Source organism: Siphateles boraxobius, unplaced genomic scaffold (assembly GCF_051911475.1).
Source record: "Siphateles boraxobius isolate OS27281-9 unplaced genomic scaffold, OSU_SipBor_1 12, whole genome shotgun sequence".
In the NCBI taxonomy this organism is placed as follows: Eukaryota; Metazoa; Chordata; class Actinopteri; order Cypriniformes; family Leuciscidae; genus Siphateles; species Siphateles boraxobius.
The window spans coordinates 23,901,443-23,919,245 of NW_027508722.1; the positions used below are offsets into that span (position 1 = coordinate 23,901,443).

Sequence of the window (17,803 nt, forward strand, 5' to 3'; positions counted from 1 at the left end):
GTTGGAAGGGGTGTGTCGCCATTCTGCAGGTTCGTGGATCTGAGTGTCGCGTTTCGGTTTCATAGGATATGGCATATCCTTACAGCCTTATTTTAGAATGTTAAGTTCTACTCCTGTATTGTTATTTTGGTGAAAGTAACTCAAAAGTAATACAGGAGTAATGTAACGCATTACAATTCTGAGACAGTAATATTGTGAGGTAATGAATTACTTTTAAATAACAGTAACAAGTAATATATAATGTATTACAGTTTGGAAGTAACTTGCACAACACTGTCAACTAGTGATATCAGCACGAGATCTGTTGAAGAATATGCAACATAATTTAGACAATTGTTTTTGTCATATGTTATAATAACTGACAGACACTATAATTTCAGCCGCTCTGTGCATGTCCTCGCACAGAGCGAGGCTGAAGCTCAGCTTCGCGGCCGAGACACGAATATACTATTAACTTAAAGCTTTTACTCTTAAACACACAAGACGTCCACTTTAATAAAAAAAAAATATTTATTAAGCAAACCAGATGAAGACGAGAGCAGAAACTAAATAAAGTGCAGAACTGAAAAATGAAGTATAGGCTCAAACAAATACAAACGGTGGGTACAGCAATTGGGCATTAGGCTCCAAAAAAAAAAAAAATAATAATAATAAAGCGCTCAAATCCAATAAATAATACTAGAAATAAATGGTCACAATAATAAAAGTGAATCATAAAATGGTTCCAGCGTGTGCTTGGGGGATGCTACCATCATTGCGTGCGGGTGTGCCTGCAGTTATAAAACAAGTATTACTAATTGGCATATTTCAATGTTTTATGCCAATTCTGATGTGTTCATTCATATAGCCTACTTAAAATAGATGGGGCAACCCAACGCAGACAAGTTAGCTTACCGTTTTTAGGTGATGTTCCATGTTTGATGTCGAGCTGTGATATGCAAACTGTTGTTTGCAAACTTTACATTCGACTTTTTTTTCTCCATTTTCTATTTTAATTAAAATGCTGCCACACTCCCGATGTCTTTGACATGGTAGATTACTCTGACGGTAAATTAAATGCTAAATTCAGCAAACCACCATGGATGATGCAGACCAATGCCTTGTTCTTTCTTCAATCTGTCTCCAGTGGGTTGGGCTAATCCAAAAAAGTGAAAACAAGGGGAGTGTCTGAAGACAGACTGTTACCTGTGAAACAGGGGTGCTAGGACTAGTCGACTGGGAGATTACAGCCCTAGAAATTTCACAGAAAGGCAAAAATGGTTCACTGCAGCACAGCTCATACAGGAGTCACTTTCAAACCAAGCAGCTTTCTGTTGGTCAAGCCAGTTAATTCACTTGACCAAATTCCTAATCAGGTTTATTCCTATTGAAATGACTCAATTTAAGTCACTGAATAACTCTAAAAGCGCCTGCACCTTTATTAATTTGTTAATTATAGCATCCACAATATTAATGGTGATGCTCATTGAGCATCCCTAAAGAAATGGATATAAAGAGAGAAAATTACTTACAAATTTTGCAAAATTACTCAAGCTAAAGTATAAGATTTACATTCAGCGTGAAGAAAAAGGCCCATAGTAAAGGCCTGAGAGATGGTGAGAAGAAAGAAGAGAAGAATTAAAGTTGATGTGTTTTTATGAGGTGTAGACTGTACCTTATGGAGCTCTAAACAGGCCCAGCTGTAGCGGGATCTTTTCTGGATCGCACAGAACCCCTGTTGAAACAGATCCACAGAATCATGTGCATGTGTGTGTACCTTCACTGTAGATTTGCCTTCACATAAACAAGCACTGTCTCATTTGAAGCCAGACTAATTTGCTGTTTCATGGCTCATATTTTTCGAAAGTGAGTATATTGGCACAAGTACTCGCAATGTCTCACTCAGCTGCGTGATGTTTTCTGTTTATCATATAATGAAGTCCCTCTCTCTGTTTTTTGTTGACTTTCATTCTTCCTCTCCCTTTTGTCCAGATAACAGGATGGTTAAAGTGAATGGGACACGGGAGCCTCTTGAGTTTAAATCCTATCAGTGGTTTGGAGCCACAGTCAGGACCCATAAAGGCAAAGTGGTGGTAAGTGATGCTCAGGAACCCAAGACCATTTGCAGTCATCCACATGCTTCCGTGCGTTCATGGATGTGGTTGGAGTATAGCTGCCCATCAATGGGGTTAATGTTATTAAATAGCACTGCATTAGTGTTTCATTCATGAATGCATGGGTGCCAGAATCAGAGTTTCATTCTTGAATGCATGGGAGTGTTGTTATGTGAAAATGTTTTGATAGGCAATGTGGCTCTGTCCCGTTACTGAGGGGGTTTTGGAAAATGTTGATTTGAGGTTGACCATGCGAGGTGGAGAACTGCTGATGTTTGAAAGAAATAGGCCAGAGTTTTTACATGAGGGGAGGCACTGTGCCCAAATGTGACTGTTGTTCTCCAAAAGATCAAATACTGAAACATTTAACTCTTTAAAATGCTTTTATTCAGAAAATTACACAAGACGTTCGACCTACATCTATCAGGGCTGTTATTTACAGTTACATGGTGCTTGTGTGTTTCTGTAGGCCTGTGCTCCCCTGTATCACTGGAGGACAGTGAAGGTCAGCAGTGAGATGGATCCAGTGGGAACCTGTTATGTGGCTGTGCAGAACTTCAGTGCCTATGCTGAGTATTCACCTTGCAGAACCAGTGAGTATTTTTCTTACACACACAAAGAGAAGCAAAAAATGACACAGAACCAGTGAGCATGCAGTTAACTTTAACTAGAAGCATGTTTTTTAAGCTTTACTAAAGGTTAGATCAGTTTGTTTACAGCAGAAACAAATTCCCATCGTGCTTTGCGGTAGGGATGCACGACCAAGTCCAATAGTTCTGTTATTACAGTAGTCGACTTGTTGGGTCTGGGTCTACTAATTATGCTTTTGTGCTTGTTCAATTACAATAAGGTGAAATTTCCTGTACACATTTGTGTTCCAGTGTAGTGTGCATGTTTTAAAGTTTGGGGTCAGTCTTTTTTCTTTTTTGGTTCGAAATAAATTAATACATGGATTAATTTTAACAAAAGTGACAGTAAAGACTTTTACTATGTCTATTTCAAATAAATGATGTTCTTTTGAATTTTCTATTCATCAAAGAATTCTGGAAAAAAAATTATCACAAAAATATTAAGCAGCACAACTGTTTTCAACATTGATAATAAGAAATGTTTCTTAAGCCGCAAATCAGAATTAATTCTGCAGGATCATGTGACACTGAAGACTGGAGTAATGCTGAAAATTCAGCTTTGCCATCATAGGAATACATTTCATTTTAAAATATATTAAAATAAAGAACAGTTATTTTAAATTGTAGTAATATTTCACATTATTACAGTTTTTACTGTATTTTTGGTCAAATAAATTAAGCCTCGTTGAGCTTTGATACATCTGACTGACCCTAAACCTTTGAAAGGTAGAGTAGTTGCATAACAGTTTTGTATTGTAAACTGTAATGGTCAATTATATTTGGAATTATTTAGGACTTAAAATAGCATGAACCCAGAATACTTTTTCACAAAGTACATTTTACATTTCATCTGAGATGGTCTGGGTACATTTAGCATATTCATATACAGTACAAGCCAAAATTCTTGCATACCACCCTGAAATGAATCAAGTGCTGCCCAAAGGCTGACAGAAACTAAGCCAGTAGAACAACGCAAATAGCATATACCTGTGTAATGAAGATATACTGTACATGCTTTTGTTTCTTACCTGCATCTTCCTCAGCTGCACAGATAATGCAGTGCTGGACTTACCAGGAGTACTGAGTTTTTGGACTGATTTAAGGCCTGGGTATACTTCATTTTCCACGTTCCGCTCTGTCTCGAGCACAGCAAGCCTTCAAAGTATACTCCTTTGGCCGCAAAAATTGGACGTTGGCAGACCCTCCTGATGATGGAAATTATATCACACACCAAAGTATACTTTGGGCTTTACTGTACATACAGTTACATATAACTAGCCGATTCGTTTCTGGATGACTAGCCGACAAGTAAAAATGAGTTGTTGTGCCAGCCCTGATTTTCACACAGAATAACAGATGCATCTGCTGCTTCTCGGTCTGTGCCCGTTCCTGCCCATTTGTGCCAGTTGGCATGGCAATCATATCCCCTGCTGTAAACAGAAATCAAAGGGGAAACTCACATGTTTGTTTTAATGTAATTTCCTGCTTATTTCCTGTACTTTGAGGTCTCATTCACCGTTAAGGGTAGTTGATAAATTTACTCCGATTTTTTTGCCGTCACATCAGATACAAACTTTTTTTTTTTTTTTTTTTTTTTTTTATACACATACACACTGAAACAGTCTGTATTAACAGTCAGTGTAGAGTGAAGTGGTATATTAATAATGATAACTGTGCCTCATCTGTTCAGATGGAAAGTTATTTTATGGCATATGAGGCCATAATGACTGTGAATTACTTTCCTGACTCTTTGTCAAACATTTTCAAGTGCCAGCCGTCTCCCTGGCAGGTCAGCTAGGAGTCCTTGCCAAGGCGCAGGGCAGGGACGCTCTGCGTCGATATTATCCAACTTGTGTTCGCTGTGGACTAGACACACTCATGCATGTGTACACACATATTTGAAAAGACAGTACTGTTGAGTAAGTGAAATACTAGGCAAAGTCTGGCGGAGGAGTGAAAGAAGAGAAACAGAGATGGAATGAGAGACTTTTTGTATTCCAGAGAACATGCTGCGGTTGGGATTTGGAAGTGATGTTATGCATCATTAACTCACCCCATCTACTGTACAACATATTATATCAACACACACAGGACATAACTTACTGTACATAACATGTCAGCATGGTCCTGGATCAACACCGTTTGTTTGTTTTTTTGGCCTGGAACACATTCCTATCCTCCAATCAGATTGTAGGGTTAGATTTTGGCCTGGGGCCGGTTGCATAAACTGCTTAGACTAGTCTTAAAAGTTAGCCATCTCATTTTTTTCTTCAAGACTGGTGCTAACTTTTTAAAGTCAGTTACATAAAAGGGTAGATAGGTCTAATTTGAATCAGAAAAGTAAAACTTATAGTGGCTAAGTTTATGCAACTGGCGCCTGCTGGACTCATTCTTATCAATCAATCGTCTTCCTCTGATTTTAGATAGAGGTTGGTTATGGTTGGAATTGAGATTAATCGTAGGCTTAGGACGGTAGTTGCCACTTCATTTTATGAAGAAACTGGGACAATTTTGGAAGATTTGCCCAGATGTGTGAATTGTGATGTTATGAAATTGCAGTGGCTTAGCTCATGAATAGGAATAATATTATGCTTAATTACTGAATATATTGAAAAAAAGATCAATACATTCAAATTTACATCTCATTCAAGAATAATATGAAGCGTGAACTTCTAAACGTTTCATTGCATCCTTTCATCCATTTACATAAATATTTTACATATTTGTCTTTGAAGTGCTGAAACTTTATCTGTTCAGGTATATCTTAATGACTTGTTTTACTGAGGTTGCTCTGATCTTTGTAGATAACCCAGACCCCGAGGGCCAGGGCTTCTGCCAGGCAGGCTTTAGTGTTGATTTCACTAAGGTAACAAATCTCCCTCCTGAACCATGTCTGTGTATTTCATCTTTATGGTTACTTCCTATGTGAGATGATGTCCTTATTTTTTGTTGACCCTTCATCCAATCAGGAAGAGGGCTGATTCCTTTATGTTAATGCCTTATTTCTTTAATCTCTATTACTCGCTCTTGTGTGTTACATTTTTAGCACCCATCACTGTTGTAAGTCTCTTATAAGACTGCTGCACAAGCAAACACACATTTCTACCTCCTCATTTCTACCTTCTCTCCTAGTTCCTCACTCATTTATTTCTCCTTCTTTCAGGAAGGGACTCTGGTTGTAGGAGGACCAGGGAGTTTCTACTGGCAAGGTAACACACTTCTCCTTCTTATTTTCTCTTTTCCATCATTCCATCCTTTTACAGAGTCTCTCTGAGTGAGATTTGCAGACACAAGTCTCTCATATCCCAAACTCACAGTCTCACAGGAGCCCAGGAATCTTAGCTCCGTCCAACAAACTGACCAGGCTGACCCTTCCCCAACCTTCAGAGCAAAATAACAGACACTCAGACAGATGACACGTCACCTCCCATGAGCCCCGTTAGCAATATAATCAGGGATTATCTTAGCGCTACCATTGCAGAGTCTGTTCAGCCAATCAGAGCTCTGCGTTCCTCAGTAAAGTGTTCTGTCACAGTTCACTCATCACAGATGGGTCAGTGATGGCGGTAATATAGCGGTTGTGATAATAGAAGACTGGTCGAGGTCAATGAGCTGCTCTTTTTGGTCAGTGGCTTTAGTGTTGGCTCACAGAGCTGTAATCATCGCTTTTAAGCTCCAGTGACTGCAGGGTAATGAACGCCTGCACTTCCTCACTTTTATACATTCTGCTCAGTTAACAATGAGTGCAGAGATCTGTACACCTGCATTTGTTTAGCAGTGTTTATCTTAGGGATAGAACAGTTTGGACATTTTGAGACTGTCAGCATCAGCTCATCTGGCTGATTAACAGGTTGAGTGTATTCAATATCTACTTACAGCTTTATTAATGCATTGAATGGGAATTTTGAAAATGACTTGAGAAAATATTGCATAAAATTATTATTATTTAATTTCTGTATTTTTTAACACTTTAAATCAATAGAATCCTAAAGTCTGGACATTTCTATAATGGGAAAAAATTTTGTTCCACTCTAATAATAATTAACAGTCTCTCTTAGTGCAATGTCTGTAAAATATTTTTTATAATTTTATCAATTATTGTTACAGTCAGCTACTTTTTATTTCTTAATCCTGAATGATTGAATAAATTATAGCAATGATTTGTCAAATCCAAAAGATGTGGGAGAGCTTATGTATTGCTTGTAGAGAGAGCAGATAAATCTCAAATTTTCACTTGTTAAAAATTGTAAATATAAAAAATTAAAATGTGTGGAATGAATGTTTGGCACTAACTAAATGAGGCACAGTTAAATATTTTGTGGCCGGATGTATATGTGATTGTTTGTGTCTGAATTTGGATCACTATGGTAGATGTTGATTGTTGTGTAATTGCAGTCGTATGTTAAGATATGAAAACATATGAGTTCAATCTTTAGACCCCCCACAGACTGCCCCCCCAGTTCTTAATAAATACTGATAATACTGGGTTCCACATCACTTCTCACATGTGTTATTGGTTTTTGATTGTAATGGAGAGACAGATGACTAGAGATGAGACAAAAAAAATATGTCGGACACAGGGCCTCTCTCTCTCTCTCTCTCTCTCTCTCTCTCTCTCTCTCTCTCTCTCTCTCTCTCTCTCTCTCTCTCTCTCTCTCTCTCTCTCATATACTTCATGCTGTGGACAGATACTAATGCATTATAAGTTATGACCTGCCTCGCACTTTCTCTCCTCTCCTCTATTCCCACGCTCAGTCCATCTTAACCTTTGCCTTTCATAATTTTTCTTTTGAGGAAAGACAACAAATTGAGAGGAGAAAAAGTACCACATGTTGTGTCATGTATCCACAAAACAAATGCAAGTTAATAGAGACACATGCACACACAGACACACACACACACACAGCTAAACACACATATTAAGAAAGATTAATGGTTAGGGTTCAGGTCAGGCTGTAGCCTGGTAGTAAATGAGAGTAATGTGTGTATGGAACTTAAACAACAAAAAGAGAGAAACTATCTCTTTCACACACACTCTCTCTCTCTCTCTCTCTCTCTCTCTCTCTCTCTCTCTCTCTCTCTCTCTCTCTCTCTCTCTCTCTCTCTCTCTCTCTCTCTCTCTCTCTCTCTCTCTCTCTCTCTCTTTCTCTTGCTTGCTTTATTCACTATGTCAAATCTTAATTTGTGTGGCGGGCTTGCTTCTGTGTTTTTTTCCTCAGAGCGAGTGTAATGGCCTTGTAGATGGTTGCAGATTGACAAATATGAATGTTGTAAAAAGCATTACAGCGAGGTTTTGACATAATTTGGGAGATAAATTGTTAATTTTATTGTTCAGATAACTGTTAATTTTTGTCTTTCTGCCATCCTTTGACCAAAAAATCAATTATTGGGTCATTCTACAATAACGCTGGTATTTCCACTAGAAACTGGTTGTCTTTCTTTTTTATTCAATTCAAGGTCACACTAATTAATCTTAGAATTTAAAAACAAATTAGGAAGATATTACAAAAACAAACAGCTATAATTATTAATCTTAATATTATTGTATAATTATTGTAGTTGAATGTGATAATTAACTATCAATAATTTAAATATATAATTTTTTTAAATTAAGAAAAAATGGTGTGAAATGAGAAACACCAGCTCTTTTCAACTGAAAGAATGTCATGTAGAAACTCATGACCATTAACCTATAAGTTTATTTCATTACAAATTAATTTTATGAAATATTGCAGTAATACTATTGACATTAAAGGTCAAATGCTTATTTAGCATTTATTTTTTAGTATGTCCAAGAATATATTTTACCAAAAAATCTTTATTGCTTCGTTTATTCCTGATGTTTTAGTTCATATGGTTTTCTGTAGTAATTTTGTACATTACAGTTTGATGTTTTGCCATCCAAAAAATGAGTACAAGTTTGAGTAACACAATTGTACAAGTTTGTCTAATACACATTAACACTCTCACACAAAACCCGTATGTGAAAACTAATAGAAATGTGTATTTGTGTGTTCAGGTCAAGTGATCACTGCAGGAGTTGCAGAAATATTGAATGGCTATTCCTTGAAAAATATCCTGCGCAAAGTTCAGGGAGAGAAGCAGACTGTGGCTGCATCAGACGCATATGATGACAGTTACCTAGGTAAGAGACGTGTCTGTGTGTTTGCCTTTGAAAGGTAAAGATGCTTTATGGGACACCAGCGATTTGCTTGAGGCCCTGTTTATGGGTCAGAGGAACCGGCCCTCAGTCAATTAAATAAACACGCACGCACATGAACACACACAAGCTTTTTTTGTGGATGTTGAAGTAACCTTTACCCTCTGTCCCATAGCTCAGTTTGGTGCTGAGTTTGTGCCTTCTGATAACATTTACATCTGGAACTGCAGACCTCAATACACACACATACACACACACATTCCTTAAATACACGCTTCAAAATCATTTTCCCTCATGTATTGTAAGTAATCATCATCCCAACTGGAATCTTACGATAAAAGTGCAATCAATAAAAAAATTAAGAGATAAAGATAACATGAGTAAACATAATTTTTAAACTGACCCACTGGTTTCCAGCATCAACTGTTTCTCTCAGTGTAGTGTCTCTGGTTTTCTTATGCTCTCTCTCTCTCTCTGTGTGTCTGTTAGGCTACTCTGTAGCGGTTGGAGAGTTCACAGGTGATTCTGAACAAGGTGAGAACCTCTAAAGAGGACATGCTTTTTCAAACATTCTTTAATATGTAATGTTACTGTTCGAGCATGAAAAAGTCTGCAAAGTTAAAAGCACAAAGTCTAAAGGCAGTTATTCTCTATATCAGTAAGCAAGCACGGTTTCTGAACTCTCTGAAATGTTTTATTCTGGGAATCTAAATTCGCGGTTATGGTAAGGGACATGAAGTTTTCGAAACACGCTCAAAACAGTTGACCAATCACAACAAACTGGTCCTGCTGACCAATCAGAGCAGATTGCACTTTTCAGAAGAAGGGGCTTGCTAAAGAGGAACTAAGAGAGGGAAGACGCCCCAAAAAAAAAATTCTGTCAACGTTTACTCCCCTTCATGTCATTCTAAACCTATATGACTTACTTTCTTCTGTGGAATAAAAAATATCCGATTGGGTTTTTGTTTTTCATATAATAAAAAGTGTTGTTTTGGACCCCATTGACTTTCATTGTGTGGACAAAAATATTCTTCAAAATATCATCTTTCGTCAGTTTGTCACATAACGTAATGCTTGGGTTGAGTAGCAGACCTCTATCTCAGACAAATAAACAAACTTTTGCATCTTTTGTAGAGTTTGTGTATGAATACAAGTGTATGAGCAAGAGAGAGAGAACTCTGACTGTGTGTGGTTGTGTGGATTTGTTGCTTGCTGAGCTTTGATCGGACCCGTCAGCCTCAGACCATAATTACAGAGCCCTCACAGGATTCTGTCCCTTACATGCCACCCAGTGACAAACAGCCTGTCTGCAGTCTGTCATCCCTAACACACATGTGTGCACCCACATCGACTCACAAGCAGTCATTAGCATACCTATCCATCAGACAGTACCATTCTGCAAAACCCTGGATCTTATTTACTAACCACCCACCGTTCAGCTTAAGGCGAGACACTACAGGTAAAAACACTGTAGTGAGATTTTGGGCTTTTTGGCTTTTTCTAAAAGTGTTTTTTCAGATTGGTGGAAAGAAAGCATCCAAAATACACTTTGAAGTGTATTGTTTATAGCACTTTATCTATTTGCTTCTGTAGATTTCAATTACAGTACATATCTTTAAAAGCCATTTTCTCGAAATGAGTTTTTTTCTCCTGAACTTAGACAGAAATCACCACTTAAGCAGATCTTACATACACCAAACTTTACAGTTTAATATCTTTATATTGTGTTTACTGAGTGGTTTGTTCATATATAATTTGCCTGATTTTTTCTGGCTCTTGACAGTATTTTCTGATTTTTGGAGTGATAAAAAAAAGAAATCCAAAATCTCTTCTGTAAAAACCTTTGACACTAATGTAAAAAAAAAAAATGTGCAAAATATTAAAATTGGATAATGCCTTATTTGCATATGTAAACATAACAGTTAAGAAAACTTGTAATACAAAAAATGTTTGCTATTCTTTTGCTAGCCAGAAATTCTCAATAAAAAAGTACTGGGACAATGTTTATTATGTTACAGGATGGCATTTTGCTGTCTGTATATTTTACAACTTGTAACTCTATATTCCATTAAGTGATATAATGTCAAAATACTTAACTTCCAAAATCTGCTTTTACCTTAAAGGGCACCTATTGTGCAAAATTAACTTTTGTTTGAACATAAATGTCTGTTGGCAGTGTGTGTATACAACCACCCTATAATGATAAAAATCCACAGTCCTTTTTTTTTTAATCCACATAAATCATAAGCAGTGTTTCAGAACAAAACGTTTTCAGATTCTGGGCAATGTGATGTACTTTTGCACAAGCCCCACCCACGACTGTTGACTGACATTGCAGTTTTAGCATAAACCCGCCCTGAGTGAGCTGTACACACATCTGAGCTGCTGAAGACGCACTGGATTTTTTTTTTTTTTTTTTAGTGAATGCGACCCCATATACCATCACCTAAATGCGTTTATGTCTGCACACATCATTTTACACCAGACTACTTTGTGAACGAGGGTCCATACAAAGCAGGCTTTGCTAAAAAGTAGTTACTTGAGGGTGGATCTGTACCAACTGTTTTGTGTAATTCGCTGTATACGTTGATGATAATGCAAAGGAGAGAGAGAGAGTTTATTTTGCACACCCCCCAAAAATGGCAATTTTAACATGCTATAAAAAACACGACATCAGAGACTTATTTTACATCTTAAAGGGGCATGATTAGCCTGGCAAGCCAGACCTATCAAGATGTTAGGTCTGGGAACTCACAATTGGCATACCTCAATCTGAGGGGCGGGATAAACAGTTGTCTTTCAAATTCCCTCTGCACGCAATAGGACAGCGCTACAACCAACCAGAGCAACGAACGGGTGTGGCTGAGTGAGTCCCATGTACTTTTCCACCAGTGGAGCTAGTTGATAGGCCTATATTAAACTTTTGCCGTATCCGGTCGTCAAAACTCCGAACACATCTTCCTTTTTTTAAGAATTACTTAAGTGACGTTCTCTTAACTCCAAGTCATCCAGAGTCGCGGCCAAAGCCGATTCAAAAGACCGTTGTTCGCCAGCAGTATCTTCTTTGTTTTCAAGTAGCAGATCACCTAATGGAAATCACGCGGAACCGTCACAACTCTGCCGTCATTATGTTAAGCCCGCCCACCAACTCTATACACGATGTGATTGGCCTGACCAGAGTTTGTTTTTTCCAGCTCGAATGCCAACGGAGAGTTGCTAGACCACACTTTGCTGCAAAATATTTTTTGCTGCCGCTAGGGTGCATCTAGATTTCTAGGCTAGGGCATAATAGGTGCCCTTTAAAATGTATTGATAACCTCCATAATAATACAGGTGGAACAAAAGAAAGTCACATGATGAATCTGAGTTGTAACAAAATTGTTCAGCACAATTTTTTTTGGAGGTATATGTGCTCTGATACTTGATTTGCACTATTCAGACGCTAAAACAACACAGACAGCATGCACAAATAACAACGCTCTCCATGGGTTCAGTTCATTCTTCCCAGAATTCCCTCTCTGTCTTTCTCATACATATGTTCTATCTGGTCTGGATTTGTGGTGAATCCAGAGAGGAGAGAAATGCTGATCTCTTTTTGTCAGAGTTTCATGAATGGGTTCTTGCTGTGGTGCACTTTGCGGTCAAAGGCGTCGGGAAATTTGAGGTTGTTGGGGGAAGGGTTGAGGACGAGTGGGGTGCGATGGGTCCCTGGGAGTATGGGAGATTTCAGGTTAGAAACGAGGCAAACTTTTGAATGGTCTCTCTCCGATCTCAGTGGGTGGGACAGATCTGACAGACAGCCACAAACCCTCCTACCACATTACTATCTCCAAGATCATCCATCAGGTCTCAGACAGCCTCTGTCTCCTTCACTATGTGTCATTTTCCCCTCTGTCTCTCTCTTCTAAATATTTATAATAAATGAGTGACTGACATGGTGTTGACAGAGAAGAGATTTACAACACTCACAAGTCTCACCTCACTGTTTTCCCCGAGATGCACTAGATAAGTGGTTGTGTGTGTGAAACTTGTTTTATTATTGTTCTGTACTGAAGCACATCATTTGTTTTTCAAACTCTGCTTGTCTAAAATATATAAACCTGCTGGCACATATGTAAATATCTTGGGAAGGTATACTGTATGATTTTCTTATGTCCTTTATGCAGAACTGGTAGCAGGGGTTCCTCGAGGAGCACAAAACTTTGGTTATGTAAGTATACATTCCTAAACATACTTTGTTTCCTGTGTTTTTTTCATGGTAAGACCAGGAATCAAAGGTGAGAGGTAAAGGTCAAGGGGGAAGGAAGAATGTGAGAAATGTTCGAGAGGTTATCCACTTCATTTGTGTCAATTGAAACATGTATTTATTCAAATAAACAAAGACAAGCTGTATGTGTTGCAAAGATGTATTCTGGTAGGAGTAAAACCTCTAAGTCACTTGTGTAAGTGGATGTCAGTTTCTCATCTGGATGTGATTTGAAGTCTTAAGAAGGAATTCCCAATTAGGGCTGTAGCATCTAGGACGTAGGGGTGTCCCTTTTGGCCCTCAATTAAACGGAATCATATTCAGCTGGATGGGTGGTTTGTGAATCAGTGAATTTGGGACTTTTTTCACTGCATGTTATATTCTTGGGTATTAGCCATATGTGGCTTTGTTTGATTTAGGATCTCGGTCATACGTGCCCCATAAAACATCCTCTAAGATCAATCTGGATGTAATTATTAGAGTGCTAGATGCCTAACATGAGGAAAATCACTCTGGTTTTGAGTGGAGGTCAGGCATGTGGTCAGATACACAAGTCCTGCAGTACATCAGAGAATAATCCAGAATCATGACAATCTGTCATGAATGTAAAAAGTGTTTTATAAGCAATAATATAATCTGACTCTTTTTTTTTTTAGGTGGCTGTGATCAATGCAACAAACCTGACGTTTATTCAGAATTTTACTGGGGAGCAGGTGAGTGACTGTCCAACCCTTTAAAGAGGTTTTTTTTTTTTGGTAACACTTTACAATGGTTAAATGGCACTAAAAGTAGTTTTTGAATAAGACACAGATCTTCTTTTTAATAGCTTTCTGATTCAGCAGAAGATATTATTGCAGTTGTTATAGCAATGTGTCTCGTTCCTTTCTTTGTCACATTTTAATTTCATTTGAGTTCGTATGTGATTGTTTCTCACAGATGGCCTCTTATTTTGGATACACCATTGCAGTGACTGATGTAAATGAAGATGGGTAAGTCAACTTGGAAAAACAATGTCCAAGGACTACCATGCAAGAGGTTGTACTAATATAAGTCTGTCTGCATTGAGTTCTTTCTTATGAAATCAGAGTTTTATCCCCATGTGTACGACTCAAAAGTGCACATTCTATAGTCATAGTTACTAGATGGTCTGTCAGCACTGAAAAAAGTGCAGTATTTATTTTGAGCTAATTTAATTGACCAGCTCTTGCTGTATTTAGTTACAAGGTGTATTCAGAGCCAATCCAATTTAGACTCATCCATTACGCTCTGGTTTACCTGACCCTTGTTTAAATGCTTGCATCGTCCAGGGGGGAAGTTTGATATATATAAAATTTGTTTCTAATTTGGTTTTCTGAGGATACAAAACCTTGCTGACACATCAGTGCCAAAGCTCCTTCTCTTATGTCTGAAATGCTGACATGTGTTTTTGTCATTAACTGAAAGGCCTCCTTACCAATGGTACATGGTTGAATACACAGTAAATCAGCAGTATACACAAAAAGGCCAGTTAAATGATAAACCAGCAATGACCAACGCACAGAGAGTAAATTACAGCTCATTACACTTTCAAATGTTGAAATGGCTCATTTAATGGAAACTGGGCCAATCAGTCTTTAGTGTTGAAGTCAATGTATTGTTTTTGTTATTTTGGCTAACAAATGCTGGAACGTATAAATCACAGGGATTTATTTTTAGATATCAAATAACACAACTTTGTTCTATCTGTTATCTCAGATCTGAGAAGTCTTAGAAGTACAAATGTAACATTTTCTCTGTTCTCCACCATTTTTGTTGGTTTTAGTTCTGGTTATTCTCAGAATATTATTTATGGGCCTCTAAAAATGCAAAGAGGTGTTTGTATCGAATTTGTGCATTTATTTGTGCACACACAGGCTAGATGACGTGCTAGTAGGAGCTCCACTCTACATGGACCGTGAGTTTGAGAGTAAACCGCGTGAGGTGGGCCGTGTGTACTTGTACCTGCAAGAGGACTTGCTTCTCTTCTCCCCTGCCATCACACTCACTGGAACGCACCTGTTCGGCCGGTACGGAAGTGCCATCGCCCCTCTTGGAGATATCAACCAGGATGGATACTCTGGTAAGTGTTCGTGCTAATGCACTTGTATTGTGTTGTATTGCATGTTTCAAGAGTTTTTTCAAGGCCAGTGAGACAGAAGTTACACTCCCATTTCCTACTTGCCTTTTTTGTGTAGGATATCCTGTCACTTAATCACACACTTAAAATGTTCAGTTTTAACCCATTCGGGAAGTGTAAAATTAGTGATTTGTTGCCCTTGTCTGCATCCTGTGAAGAGTTGGGTGTGAACCACGTGGTTCATATTGTCATGGCAGCATTTCTCTATTTATTATGAATTGTTCAAGAGTTCCTCCTGCATCTGAAGTGAACCAGGTGTCTAGGGGCGGAGTCCAGGCCGGACTAATCAACCACAGATCATCTCCATCAGTTCAGACAGATTGAGTTGGGCTGGGAACAGAGGTTTTCACTTATAATGATCTGTGTGTGTGTGTGTGTGTGCACGCGAGAGTGTGTTTGTGAGAGAGAGAGCGTGTGTCAGTGTTTTTACATGCAATCAATGAATCAGCTCCATATGTTACTGTAACATGACCTGATATGTCGCTGTAATTTTAAAATGACACTTGATGTGGATGAAAGTAAGATGAGGATATGATATCTATGCATGAGATGTAAGCCACCTGATCCTCAATCCACAGTCACTGATTTAAAAAAAAAACATGTTGTAAAATAAGACTTTACAACTTGTATGAAATGCCAATGTGCTTAGATACTCAAATACTGTATATACTTTGTCTGAGTTTCAAAGAAGAGCTGATGGAAACAAAACACTTTAATTCATCTAGGGATTCACTTTGTGGATTATTTATGTGTCTTGATTCACATTTTCTGGCTATGTAAAAGTATAACATAATGAGATCATGATGTCTGGGAGTTTTGGAGAATAATGACTTAATCAATATCTGATATGGTCAAATAGAATCTGATATCACACACTGCATCTCTGTTACATCAGCCATATGGCTGCACTGGAGTGATGAAGTGACACTTGTCACAATGTCTCTTGTTTGTTTTTGTACTTCTGCTGTATGAATTATTCTGTCATTTAGTCTCTCTGCTTTGCTCTGAGCTTTGTTTGTTCAGTTTTGTTGCTCTGGTGCCTCCAGATGGATTTGCTGTTACATGCTTTCATGCGAAACAATAGTGCAGCAGTCGAATACTGACATACAGAGAAAAGTGAGATCCATGAAGAGTATCCAGTGCGAGGCATCCCTTATGTGTGTGTATACGGTCTCTAGTGTCCTGTGACCTGTTACACAAAGCTAGTTGAACAAACTCAGAGTAGGTTTCTAGTAGGTTTAGAGTTGACGAAACAAAATCCAACCCGTTTTAGATCAGGTTCAGGAGATTCACAGCGCTTGCTATAAACTTTTCATGTCATCTCAGGGTTTGATCCAGAGATTATGATTCTCTTTAGAGTGTGTGCACCCAAAAGTGTGACATCTGCAGCAAACAGCCAATCGCGGAACATGAAGAGTGTAACTTTAATTCACTTCTCGTGAGATATTCAGCACAGTTCACTTATCTACTGAAGATTAAGAGATTAAAGGATTAGTTCACCTCAAAATGAAAATTTCCTAATAATTTACTAACCCCAATGCCATCCAAGATATCCATGTCTTTCTTTCCTCAGTGGAAGAGAAAATCATTTTTTTGAGTCCAAATCAATGCAGTTTCAAAGAAAAATCTGGAAAAATCCAGAAATGTTTACCTCAAACAACTTATTTTCTCTTCCACTAAGGAAAGAAAGACACTTACTTGGATGGCATTAGGGTGAGTAAATTATTAGGAAATTTTCATTTTGAGGTGAACTAATCCTTTAAGAATAATGAATATCATGAATTGAAACATTTATATGGCAGGAAAAAGCAACTGCCACAAAAGTTGGAGACGGCGGATAAAAGCACATATCTAACTATATATGTGTTTGTATAAACAAACACACACACACACACACACACACACACACACACACACACACACACACACACACATACAGTGTGTGTATATATATATATATATATATATATATATATATATATATACAGTATATTCACATGTTTAACACCAACATTGATTGCCCTCATTCTAATATATACAGTATATATATATATATATATATATATATATATATATATATATATATATATATATATATATATACTGTATATATTAGAATATATACATATATATATATATACAGTATATATATATATATCTAATATATACAGTATATATATATATATATATATATATATATATATATATATATATATATATATATATATATATATATACAGGTCCTTCTCAAAAAATTAGCATATTGTGATAAAGTTCATTATTTTCCAGAATGTAATGATAAAAATTAAACTTTCATATATTTTAGATTCATTGCACACCAACTGAAATATTTCAGGTCTTTTATTGTTTTAATACTGATGATTTTGGCATACAGCTCATGAAAACCCAAAATTCCTGTCTCAAAAAATTAGCATATCATGAAAAGGGTCTCTAAACGAGCTATTAACCTAATCATCTGAATCAACTAACTAACTCTAAACACCTGCAAAAGATTCCTGA

The 17,803-nt window shown here is 37.4% G+C and overlaps 1 protein-coding gene across 1 annotated transcript in view; it reads left to right on the top strand.

The window, feature by feature from the left end:
• The window catches only part of itga8 (integrin, alpha 8), a 93,830-nt gene that overhangs the window by 11,337 nt on the left and 64,690 nt on the right, over positions 1–17,803 (top strand). The window contains exons 3-12 of the mRNA XM_077213974.1: positions 1,972–2,072; positions 2,563–2,686; positions 5,527–5,588; positions 5,886–5,931; positions 8,742–8,867; positions 9,372–9,416; positions 13,049–13,092; positions 13,785–13,841; positions 14,065–14,117; positions 15,021–15,226. Coding sequence (XP_077070089.1) covers positions 1,972–2,072; positions 2,563–2,686; positions 5,527–5,588; positions 5,886–5,931; positions 8,742–8,867; positions 9,372–9,416; positions 13,049–13,092; positions 13,785–13,841; positions 14,065–14,117; positions 15,021–15,226 — 864 coding nt within the window. The remainder of the gene's footprint in view (positions 1–1,971; positions 2,073–2,562; positions 2,687–5,526; positions 5,589–5,885; positions 5,932–8,741; positions 8,868–9,371; positions 9,417–13,048; positions 13,093–13,784; positions 13,842–14,064; positions 14,118–15,020; positions 15,227–17,803) is intronic.